General features: G+C 45.1%; 1 protein-coding gene across 2 annotated transcripts in view; it reads left to right on the top strand.

The window, feature by feature from the left end:
• Window positions 1–12,147, top strand: part of STIMATE (STIM activating enhancer) — a 62,670-nt gene that overhangs the window by 34,225 nt on the left and 16,298 nt on the right. For both annotated transcript variants that reach the window (XM_066244546.1, XM_066244547.1), the window contains 2 exons: window positions 9,050–9,098; window positions 11,656–11,751. In XM_066244546.1, the coding sequence (XP_066100643.1) occupies window positions 9,050–9,098; window positions 11,656–11,751 (145 nt within the window). The remainder of the gene's footprint in view (window positions 1–9,049; window positions 9,099–11,655; window positions 11,752–12,147) is intronic.

The following is a 12,147-nucleotide window of genomic DNA, read 5'->3' as shown; positions in this document are numbered from 1 at the left end:
TGTGGTTTAATTTCAGAAGAGTTGTGCTTTTTATGACTCAATTTCTAAATAAGACTGCAGGTGCTATGTGGATATAATTTCCCTTCAAATCCTGTAATTCGACTTTGAACACCATTTTTTGTGTCGTCCTCCTTGTGACGTAAAAGGAACCACTCCAAGTAAAATCCCAGCATTCTCCCACCACCCAGCCAGTCTGTGAGGAGCTCCAGCCAGATGAAGCTCTGAGGACAGTGAAGCAGGTCCCTGGTCCCTGCCCTCTAGATACTAGCTCAGAGAGATGTGTGCAGAACCAAGCCATAGCATTCTATGAACAGTCAGTGATGTGGCTGCTGCTGTGAAATGGATGGGTAGAATTGGCTAGTCCATAATTGCTGTCCTCTTGTGGGGCACCAACAGCACAAAACTTATAGAAGAGTAAGCTCTGTGCCCTAGTACCCTCAGGGAAGGGTGTGAGCTGAGGTCCAGAGCAGGAGGAACTTAGGGTGTATGCCAGAGAGGAGGAAGCCTTGCCAACGCCAGCTGAGCTGATGGATGGTGGCAGGCCCTACAGGTACCCTGGCACCCAGGTGACCTTGTTAGTGCATGCTGCAGCCATGCCAAGGCAGCCTTTTCAATGATCAAATAGTCAAGATAAGAAGGTCCACTCATACTGCGTGCTGGCAAGGATGTGAGGAAATGCTACATCTTCTGTGGACAGCAGTGAGACAGGATCAGCTATCACAGCTGACGCAGCAAGCCCACCACTAGGAATGTACCCACACAGGCAGAAATGGCACACAGCAAGGACATTGCTGCAGCAGTGCCATTAGAGTGATTGGGGATGGCATGGGCACACTGTGGGAGAACACAATCTCTAATAAAAGAGATAGAGCCATGTGTATAGTAAGTTAAATTCCAGGGGGATTTGCCATGAAAGCAGCAAGGATTTGACTGTATAAACTGTGTGACTGACTGTCTCTCTTGAAAGAGGCATCTCTTGAGCTTCCCTTCACTTCCTGCTATGTGAAGACAGAAAAAAGGCAGCCATCTATGAACCAGGAAGCTGGTCCTCACCAGACAGTGGATCTGTCAACACCTTGATCTTGAATTTTCCAGCCTCCAAACAACTTACGTTGTTTATAAGCCACCAAGGCTATAGTATTCTATTACAACAGTCCAAAGTGACGAAGACACAGAGAGGATAAGTATAGTGAACATTTCTCATTTGAGGAGTTATCTGCGCTCCCATATCTTATTTGGAAGAACCTTCCTTTATGTATGTCTTTGTGGTAGGTAAGGCATGTCAACAAAAATTAAAGAAAGACACATCTGTCTTTTGCATCTCTCCATCTTTGTACTTGCCTACCAAGTGTTTGGAAGGATGAACAAGATCAGGGACTGGGATTTCAGATGAAAGGGAGATTTTTCACTGAGTATGTCCTATTAGTTTATCAGGGATGCCATAACAAAGAATCTTACACTTCTTTGCATAAAACAACAAAAATTGATTATTTCCTGGTTCTGGAAACCCAAGATCAAGAATCAAGGTGTTGGCAGGGCCATGTTCCCTCCAGTGACTCAAGGAGAGTCTTGTCTCTTCCTTGTCTCTCCAGGGATTCCTGGCTTGTGGCTGTGTAACTCCAGTCTGCCTGTCTTCACAAGGCCTTCTTCTTCCCCCATGTCTTGTCTCTCTCATAAGGCTACCTGTATTTAGATTTAGGGCTCACCTGTTTAATCCACAATGCTCTCTTCTCAAGATCTTTAACTTTATTATATCTGCAAAGAACCTTTTTCCAAATAAGATCCCATTCACAGGTATTGTGGGTAAGAATTTAGACACGTCTTTTTGGGGACTACCGTTCAACCCGCTACAATTGCCAATTACATTTTGCGGGGGAGAATCTCATTTTTATGCTGCTTACAATAGAACCACCTTCAATGTAAAGTTAAAAAGAAAGGGATTGAAAAGATATACCAGCCTGACCAGGCGGTGGCACAGTGGATAGAGTGTCGGACTGGGACACGAAGGACCCAGGTTTGAAACCCTGAGGTCGCCAGATTGAGTGCCAGTTCACCAGCTTGAATGTGGGGTTGCTGGCTTAAGCCCAAAGGTCTCTGGCTTGAGCAAGGGGTCACTCATTCTGCTTCAACCCCCTGGTCAAGGGACATATGAGAAAGCAATCAATAAACAACTAAGGAGCTACAATGAAGAATTGATGCTTCTCATCTCTCTCCCTCCTGTCTGTCCCTGTCCCTCTGTCTCTCTCCCTGTCTCTGTCACAATAAAAAAAAGAAAAGAAAAAATATATATATACCAGCCTGGCCTGTGGTGGCACAGTGGATGAAGCGTCAACCTGGAATGCTGAGGTCGCAGGTTTGAAACCGTGAGCTTGCCTGGTCAAGGTACCATGTGCAAGTTGATGCTTCCTACTCCTTCCCCTTCTCTCTCTCTCCCCTCTCTAAAATGAATGAATAAAATCTTTTTAAAAAGAAAAGAAAAAGATATACAAACACTAACCAAAAGAATGTACTCTAAATTTTATACACTCCATATATTCACCTCTTCCAAAAGGGGAGAACTCAGTGTGGGGTTGGAGGCAGGAGGAGTGGAGAGCAGGATTGGGATCCCAGGACCTTCCTAGCATTCTGGGCCCTGAGCTACCTGCCAGCTATAGGAGGAAGGAGGCTGGAATGGAGAGTCAGGTTGCAGCTGACAGACCTAAGGTCACAAGGTTTTTAGAGATGGGAGACAAGGATAGGGTGTCTCAGCTCAGAACTGGGTAGAGTGGACTCAGAGAAGAGAGGGAAGACAGGGTCCAGGGCAGAGATGCAGAATGTGGTTTGCTTTTTTGAGCACAGGTCTATGCTCGCCCTTTCACCTGTTTTCTCCCATTGAATCCTGACGCCAGCCTGGTAGGTCATAGCTGCACATCCTCAACCCCTCTTTTTAAACGCAAAGTCACATAATGAGATAGTAGCAGAGACTCAAAGCCATGTCATGTCTGTCTGACAGGACTCCGTGCCTCTCTTTAGGATGCGCGTGCAGGTCACAGAGTCTACTTAGCAGCCTGCTCCACGTGGAGGTGATGGTGCACAGCGTTATAAGAAGTGAAATGAGCCCTGTGTACTGCACCCCCCAAAAGGCCCCCTGTTCTGTCCCCACTCCATCTCCCACTCTCCTGCCTTCTTTTCCCACTAGGGACTCTTTCGGGCACTGCTCTGTCAGCCTTGGCTTCCAGCTCTGGTGTCGTGACCTACACTTGAGGTGTGCCTGCTGCCTCCTGCACCAGTCCTTCCACCTCAGGGGACATGTGGTAGAAATAAATGTTAGAGACTGTGGACTGCACTTTGCTCTGGCCCTTTTGCTCTGTTTGAGTTCTTTCTGTCCATCAATCAAGCAAAGATCAGGCCCTGGCTGGTTTGCTCAATGGATAGATCGTCAGCCCGGCATACAGACGTCCCAGGTTCAATTCCCAGTCAGGGCACACATGTTCTCAACCATTTGCTCTGTTCCAATCCCTCTCCCTCTTCTCTCTCTTCCCCTCCTGTGGCCAGTGGCTTGATTGTTTCAAGCGTTGGCCCCAGATGGGGTTACCCAGTGGATCCTGGTTAGGGCACATGCGGGAGTCTATCTCCCCTCCTCTCACCAAAAAAAGAAAAAAGAAAAAAAGAGAGAAAAGATCAGTTGTCCTGGGGCTATGCCTGAGCCACTCTGATCCATTTTGTTTGTGGCCTCTAAGGGAGCAGTGGCCAGCCCACAGTGAACAGGCTCATTTCCATGGGAGTGGGGACCTGGCTTGCCGTCCATAGGGACTCAGGCAGCTGTTTTTTACCTGCAGGAAGTCTTATGTCTCCCCAGTTTCTCTTCACCTTAGCAGCAGCAGCACCACCAAAACAAAACCAGAAGTGTGGTGGAACAATGCGAATTCCCACCTCTGGAGTAGCTTTTCTTGACTATTCTTTCTTTCCCACCCACAGCCACTCTCAGTCCTGTCAGTGCAGTATTTAAGGTACAACTAGGATCCCACCTCTTGTCACCTTGTGGCTGCCACCCTGGCCAAGTCACTGTTGTTTCACCCTGGGTTAGTGAGGTGGTCTCTAACTGGTCGTCTGGTTTTCCATTATTCCTTCAGGCTACTCTCAGTACAGCAGCCATCTTGCCCCCACGGCATGCCCCACAGCCCCTTCCCTTCTCCAGGCCTTTGTTCCTCTCTGGGCCTTCTCATCTGCTGTCACAATGCCACCTCCCAGCCCTCTCTCCTTTCCTGCTGTAGTGTCATTTGTTGCAATCTGACATGCTCCATGTTTATCCCCTTCCCACCTCACATACCAGAATGTCAGGAAGACAAGAATTTTGTCCATTTCATCTCTGGCCAAACTGGCCTGTCAGACAGCAAGCCCCTCAATAAAATGTGACTGGAGAGATGAATTTTTCTGTTTTATTTCTACCAAGTTAGATGTGTCATAGCTTTTTTTTTCTTTTTCAGTTTTTTACTGAAACACAGTTTTTAATGTTATTTTACTACATTTAAAAACATTATTTGGGGAAGGATTCATAGTGTAGCTCTTTTAATGTTTTCTTTTTGTTTAATTTAAAAAATAAAAAAGATTATAGACTGTGAAATATTCAAGGGGAAGGGTTGGTAGAACAAGAGCAGGAGCAAAACCCCCCTGAAGTCCATCGCAGGCTCTGCTGTGTGAGGCCGCTCCCTGAGCTCAGCCGGCAGCACACCGTTCTCCTGTGAGTCACACTGCTTCTCCCATATCCCACGCTGCCGCCTTTATATTTTTGGATTTTTGCAATAAAAGCAATGTGAATATGGAAGAATATTTTAAATGATTCACAATGACATAAGAATCTACTCTTCCAATCTGTAATTCCTTTCATCAAAGGTAGCCCTTGTTAATAGTCACATATCCTACTAGGGGTAAAAACACATACATAATGCCAGCATAAATTTCTATCCTTTAAAATGAATGTGAACAGAATTATAGTGGGCATGTTATTCTGCAATTAATATTATTTGGAAATTTTCCATATTACTCCATACAGACCTATCTTGGTTTTAGTAAATGCCTGATGTTGCATTGTACCATGATGTATATGCCCAAGCCCATATTGACAGGCATTGGTTTATTTCTGGGTTTTTGTTACAACAACACTACATTGAAAATCCCTATATATCTTGGCACATGTTGCAGTAATACCTGTAGAACACATACCTGGTAGTGCGTTGCAAGTTAAAGGGGCCTGGGCATATATAGTTTTGAGAGATATTGCCAAATGACCTCTGAATGGTTGCACTAGTTCATTCTTCTGCAGTGTTTTTTGACCACGAGTCTGAAGACCCGGGGCTGACCTGCCAGAAATATTGTGCTAGTCCACCAAAGAACATCAGAGTGGTTAACTTTTGCATGGACCAGCACCAGTCCACAGACTGGAGGTTGAAAACACTGTTCTAGAGTATGTTTTCCTCCCAACATTTTATTTCAAAAAGTGTGAAACCTATAAAAAAAAGTCTTAATAATAATTTAATGAATACTCAAGTATTGTCTAGCTTTACCAATTATTGTGTTGCCACATTTATTAGTTTGCTAGGACTACCATACAAAATACTACCAACTGGGTAGCCTAAACAACAGAAATATATTTTCTCACAGTTCTGGAAGCTGAAAGTCCTAGGTCAGGGTGTCAGTAGGTTTGTTTTCTTCCTAGGCCTCTCTTCTTGGCTTGCAGATGGCCACCTTCTCACTGTTCCTTCCCTCCATGGTCCTCAGTCTCCCCTCAGTCTCCATGTGTCCTAATCTTATAAGAACACCAGTCATATTGGATTAGGACCCACCAGTATGACCTTATGTTATTTTAATTACCACTTTTAAAGCCCAGTCTACAAATAACTGTCACATTCTGAGGTGCTAGGGGTTAGGACATATGAAATTGGTAGGGGAGACACATTTGACCCATAATACCATGTTTGCTTCTCTTTATATAGTATATATTATATTAATATAAATAATAGATTTATTATATAGTTATGTTTGTTATAGTTATTATTTATAATGATAGTGTATTATAATTATACCACTTAATGTGTTTATTATATATAATTATGTCATGCATAATTTTCCTCCTAAACCATTGGAAAGTAAATTGCAGCCATTCTGATACTTCAGCATGTGTTTCCTAAGAATGAGAATGTTCTCCCTGGGGTATATTGTGATGTTCTTTATCTTATACTGATGCGGTTAGATTCCCCTGAGGCAGAAGAACAAGTGAACATGGCGTGGCTCCAGCCCTGACTGGGGCTTTCCCTCCAGGTTGTTGTGTTCTGGCCTAGTCTCCTCCACATCTACTTCCTGAGTCCCCAGGCCCTCAGAGACTGGGTGCTCCTGGGAAGGAGGCCTCCTGCCATTGGAGCCATGTGCGCAAGAAGAACTTCTTGGCCTCAACTGAAGGTTCTTTAGCATTGTTGATGTTTTGTGTGTGTGATGCGTCAACAGGACAGACCACCTTACAATCTACCTGCTTTTTGGTCTCTGTCAAAATGTTTCTCTAAACACCAGACTTACTTCATTTCTGTGTGCGGGTAGTCCTTGCTTGCAAACTGTGTACTGCCTGCATTCACTTAGAGAAGTAGGGTTTATTGATGTGGGTGCCATTTTCCCTCCCTGTCTCCCCCTCTGCCTGCACCCTCTTTGGCAGCTCGGGATTCTGCCAGCGGTGACTTACTTGCTACTGGTAGAAACGCAGCATCCTCCATGGGCTTGCTTCCTTTTATCTGCTTCTCCCTCAGTACTTTTGTGTGGGAAAGCATCACACTTGCACAGTTCTGTCTGTTTTAGTAGCTAGAATCCTTGTGGAAGTAGCTTGCTGGAGCTTCAGTGGAGGACAGGACACTTAGAAACTTTTTGTTTCCTTCTGTTCAAACAGTTGTGTCTGTAGACCCGAGGTCAAAGTGTCAATCTGGGGAGTCCTTTGCCATGTGAGGTTGGTCAGGTTGTTGCTGAATGAGCACCCACTCTGCTAGTTCTGTGGCTGGGAGTACCACTGCCTGGTGCTGTGACATAGCCAGTGTCCTTCCTCAGTCCTCTCCTCCCTCAGCAACCTGATTTTGAATCTACCTGAGTCCGAGTCGCTTTTCTAAAACAGGGTTCCCACCATGTCTTTGACTTGGTTAGCATCTTTCCTGTCTTTTTTTCTCTACAGGATTCAGTTCAGACTCCTTAGTCTGGCATTGAAGACCCTCCCTCCTCTGGCCCCTGCTCAGTGTGTCTGCCTTGCTGCCTGCTGTGTCAAAGCCAAATCAAATTATGCCAAACACACTGTGCTACATTATGTCCCTGCACCTGTGAGCTCATGGTGTGTGCTCTGTCCAGAATGTGGCTCTCTCTTCCCTGATCCACTTGCTAAACTCCTCCCCAGCCCCCAGGACCTTCACCCCTCACCAGTGAAGCCTCTCCTGACAAAACTAGTCTTCCCCAGTTTTTCTCTCCCCAAAACTGGGTTTTCTTGGTCCTAGGTTAGTGGTGACAGTTTTTCTTTCATAAAAATGACAGTAAAGGGCCCTGGCCGGTTGGCTCAATGGTAGAGTGTTGACCTGGCGTGCAGGAGTCCCAGGTTTGATTCCCAGCCAGGGCACACAGGAGAAGCGCCCATCTGCTTCTCCACCCCTCCCCATCTCCTTCTCTCTTCCCCTCCTGCAGCCAGGGCTCCACTGGAGCAAAGTTTGCCCGGGCACTGAGGATGGCTCTGTAGCCTCTGCCTCAGGCTCTAGAATGGCTCTGATTCCGGCAGAGCAATGCCCCAAGATGGGCAGAGCATCGCCCCCTGGTGGGCATGCCAGATGGATCCCGGTCGGGCGCATGCAGGAGTCTGTCTGACTGCCTCCCCGTTTCCAGCTTCGGAAAAATACAAAAATTAAAAAAATAAAATAAAATAATTAAATTAAATTTAAAAAAAATGACAGTAAAGTTTCAGACATAGCTTCTATAGACAGAACTCCAGAAAATAAATCACCTGCAAGGAGACAGCCTCCAGGGGTCTCAAACTCGCGACCCGCCGAACAATTTTGTGCGGCCCGCAGACTAATCCATGGGCTTACTTAATTTTATCCAAAATATTTTGAACTTCGTGGATTAGTCTGCGGGCCACACAAAATTGTTCAGCGGGCCGCGAGTTTGAGACCCCTACTCTAGACAGACTGGTCATCCTTTCCTCTGCCTCGGAGTTGCCTCTTCTCTAGCACTTGCCACACATATGGTCATGTGCCTACCCTCCTGCCAAACAGCTGCCTTTGCCTCTGTCCCTTTGATGCCTAGCTTGGAGCGGCACGCACTGAACCTTTGGGTGCAGGGGTGGATTTGTTGTTGGGTAGAGCAGTGGTCCCCAACCTTTTTTGGGCCACGGACCGGTTTAATGTCAGAAAATATTTTCACGGACCAGCCTTTAGGGTGGGACGGATAAATGCACAAAATAAAATTATGCGACCGGCGTAAAAACTGTGGTATTTTTAAATATATTATATAATTGTCGAACTTATTAGACAAGCATCAAGAGTGAGTCTTAGACGGATGTTAACAAAGGGAATCTGGTCATTTTTTAAAAATAAAACATCGTTCAGACTTAAATATAAATAAAACAGAAATAATATAAGTTATTTATTATTTCTCTGCGGACTGGTACCAAATGGCCCACAGACTGGTACCGGTCTGCAGCCTGGAGGTTGGGGACCACTGGGGTAGAGCATATCCTGAAGTTAGAAGTAGCTACATCCTACTTTTTGGTTTCTAGTCCCTATCTGAGGGAACCTTGTCACAAAGCAGAAGAAAATACAATTTTCCTGACACTGTGAGGAGTCGTTCTTCCCAGTGTCTAGTTCTGAAGAGTCTGTATTAGTCAGCAGCTGCTGTACAGGGCCTTCATGGCTTATTGAACATCGTCACATATTAAAGGAACAAGTACCTTAACTTGACATTGAAAATACTGAGTACGCACATAACCCAACTAGTTATATGCATTTTGCTTTATTACCACTGTGGAAAGCTACTGAACGTCTGTCTTTTCTTTCAGTCAAACGTTTCAGAGAACCAAAGCATGAGAGACGTCCATGGAGGATATGGTAAGTATTCAAATATTAACCCATTTCTAGAATGTTTTTTACTATATTGGGGGTTTTAAGGAGAGGGGATGGAATGTGAGCAATTATACATAACAGTGGTGGACTCCCTTAATTGAATTAATCATTAAGAACTATATATTGGCCCTGGCTGGTTGGCTCAGTGGTAGAGCGTCAGCCTGGCGTGCAGGAGTCCTGGGTGCGATTCCCAGCCAGGGCACACAGGAGAAGCGCCCATCTGCTTCTCCACCCCTCCCCCTCTCCTTCCTCTCTGTCTCTTCCCCTCCTGCATCTGAGACTCCATTGGAGCAAAGATGGCCCGGGCGCTAGAATGGCTCTGGATGCAACAGAGCGACACCCCAGAGGGGCAGAACATTGCCCCCTGGTGGGCGTGCCAGGTGGCTCCCGGTTGGGCGCATGCAGGAGTCTGTCTGACTGCCTCCCTGTTTCCAGCTTCGGAAAAATGAAAAAAAAAAAAAAGAACTATATATAATAGGAAAGCATTTCTACTTATCAGATAAACATTGAGCCCTACCTTTATTCTATCATCACTCGTTTTAGAAGCCAGAAGAACTTGACTTGGAGCGATGAGCACACGATGTAGTACACAGATGATGTATTACAAAATTGTGCACCTGCAACCTACACTATTTTATTAATCGATGTCACCCAATAAATTCAGTATGAATTTTAGAAAAAAAGAAAATGTAGGATAACACAGATACATCTTTCTGTGCTGCAGTCTCCTTTAGTTATGATTCTTTGTTGTTAAATTATGTTAAGTCCTCGGATTCTATAGTCTATATGCCTGAGGAAAAATAATCTAAATTTGAAGATTAGCCAAATACACCATGTAAATGCTCCTCTTCCCAAACTAGTTTCTTGGTCCTAGGTTGACTGTGTAGTGAGTTTTCTTTCATAAAAATGGTGGTAAAGCTTCAGACATAGTTTCTGTAGACAAAACTCCAAAACATAAAGCACTTACAAGGAGACAGCGACCCCTTCAGGACTACATGGTGTCCACAAGAAGCCGTCTTTCTTGGGCTGCCTTAGGCTGGCTCCTGCCCTAACAAAAGAGCCATTTCCCCACCAGAGAAAACAGGTAGATCAGTGTGATAAAGTCCCCTTTATAAAATGTTAAGTACGTACTTGATTAATCTTTAATGCATCATTTCTGGGTGTGTATAATCCTTATTTTTATTTCCCCCCAACTGGTTTCTCTCTAATCTGGCTTTTGAACTCAGTCTGGGGGGTACCTAGGGAGGACCTAGAGTTGAGGTACTCTCTGTTTTACATCGTTGCCCTTTCATGACTCCGACTTTGCCATGATTTTAGGAACTGATTTTCAAGCCTTGGCCACAGGGTTGGTCCATCATCTCTAAGGTCTGTCCTAGTCCTGAGACCTCATGGCTAATGTCCCATGCCCGTGCCCCCTTTCATCACCCCCTTTAGTGGCTCTGCCCAACTGAGGATGCTTGGCCTAAGGGACCAACAGAGATGCCCACAATCCAAAGGTTCTTCAGCCACAAGTTGTCTCCAGGTGTCTGTGGCAGAGGACAAGCTGAAGACCCCACATCATCATGGTCCTGTGGTGTGAACAGGCTGGGGCGGGGGGGGGGGGGGAGAATGACACAGGGTGTCCCAAAACTGACAGCCTTGTTTATTTCCTTTTTGGAACTCTGTTATCCAGCCCAGGGGGTGGCAAAAACTAGCCTGCAGGCCCACCCAGGCTCACTGCCTGTTTTCCTAAATAAAGTACTATATAGGAATGGTAGTGACTGTGCTGCTTTGAGGCTACAGTGGCGGAGGTGAGGAAGTACTGCAGAGAACAGACCCACAAAGCCTAGAGTATTTATTCTCTGGCCCTTAACAGAAAAAGTTTGCCCACCTTGACCCAGCCCACTGGCAAGTGGCAGCAGCTGACCATTGTTCAGGGCTTCTTCTGCAGTCCTGGATTTGGGCAGGTATCATCAGCCTTGTATGTCACTTAGCTCACTGTGAATGGAATGAAGTGAACACTTTAAATAGAGGTACCAGGACATCATCACAAAGCTGGGACCAGACATTTCCTTTTGAAGTAACAAAAAATGAAATAGTAAAAACACATTTTAAATACGTGTTTAATGTGTTTAAGAATATAGGTTGACTTGAATTCATGTTAACGTAATAAATATAATAAAAAATCTTTTTAAAATAGAATATAGGTTGGGGCAAATATAGGCCAGATGTTAAGTAATAAATGTAAGTTTACAGTTGGGAGAATACCAGAATTTCTTGAATATTAGTTGTTATTATTTTTCATGTGAACAACTGTAAACCTACTTTTGCCTCACCCTGTATGTTATTAATCCCTGGCCTTTTAGGGATTTCAGCACAGCGTTACTGAAGGTTTTGAAAGGTAGCTGAAATGCCAAGCCTGATTCCCCAGGAAGAGGTGACTAGTAATTGAAAGTTGGGGTCTCCCAAAGGCTTTTATCTTACTTCAGACTTAACATTTTCCCCAAATTGGTTATTACCCTCCTGTCTGTATAATCACAAGTGCTGATCCTATTTTTTACAGGTTTTTAGATACTTCCAAACAAGCCATAGGAATGCTATTCATCCACTTTGCAAATGTGTACCTAGCAGATCTCACAGAAGAGGACCCTTGTTCACTGTAAGTTGTTCATAGTGAAGTACAAATATCCTCTGGCCTATCGTTGAAAATGTGGGCTGGCCTTGCTTTCTGCTGCCAGTTGTGTTTCCTCTAGTTTGGGAGTGGGTGGGGGACAGCTTGTGTTTGTCCTCTTTGCCCCTCTGAGACATCTTCCTGTGCCTGCTGTGAGCTCAGGGCTTTGCCTGCTGACAGTTGCCCTGGGCACTGGCTTTCTACCAATCAATGTAACTAGTATTTCTTGGCTTTCTAACCCCTTCTGTCTCCCAGCTTCTAAGCAGCCCCTGGCTGGGCAGCATAATGCCCTGAAAGATTGTCTCTGTCCTGGAATAGGACACACTGGGCTTCTCTGTGGTGTCAGCCACTCAGGATCAAAGCCATCGTTCACCATCATTGATC

Source organism: Saccopteryx bilineata, chromosome 10 (genome assembly GCF_036850765.1).
Source record: "Saccopteryx bilineata isolate mSacBil1 chromosome 10, mSacBil1_pri_phased_curated, whole genome shotgun sequence".
NCBI classification, from domain to species: Eukaryota; Metazoa; Chordata; class Mammalia; order Chiroptera; family Emballonuridae; genus Saccopteryx; species Saccopteryx bilineata.
The sequence above is the reverse complement of the archived record's forward strand: the minus strand, read 5'-3'. Positions and strand labels throughout refer to the sequence as shown.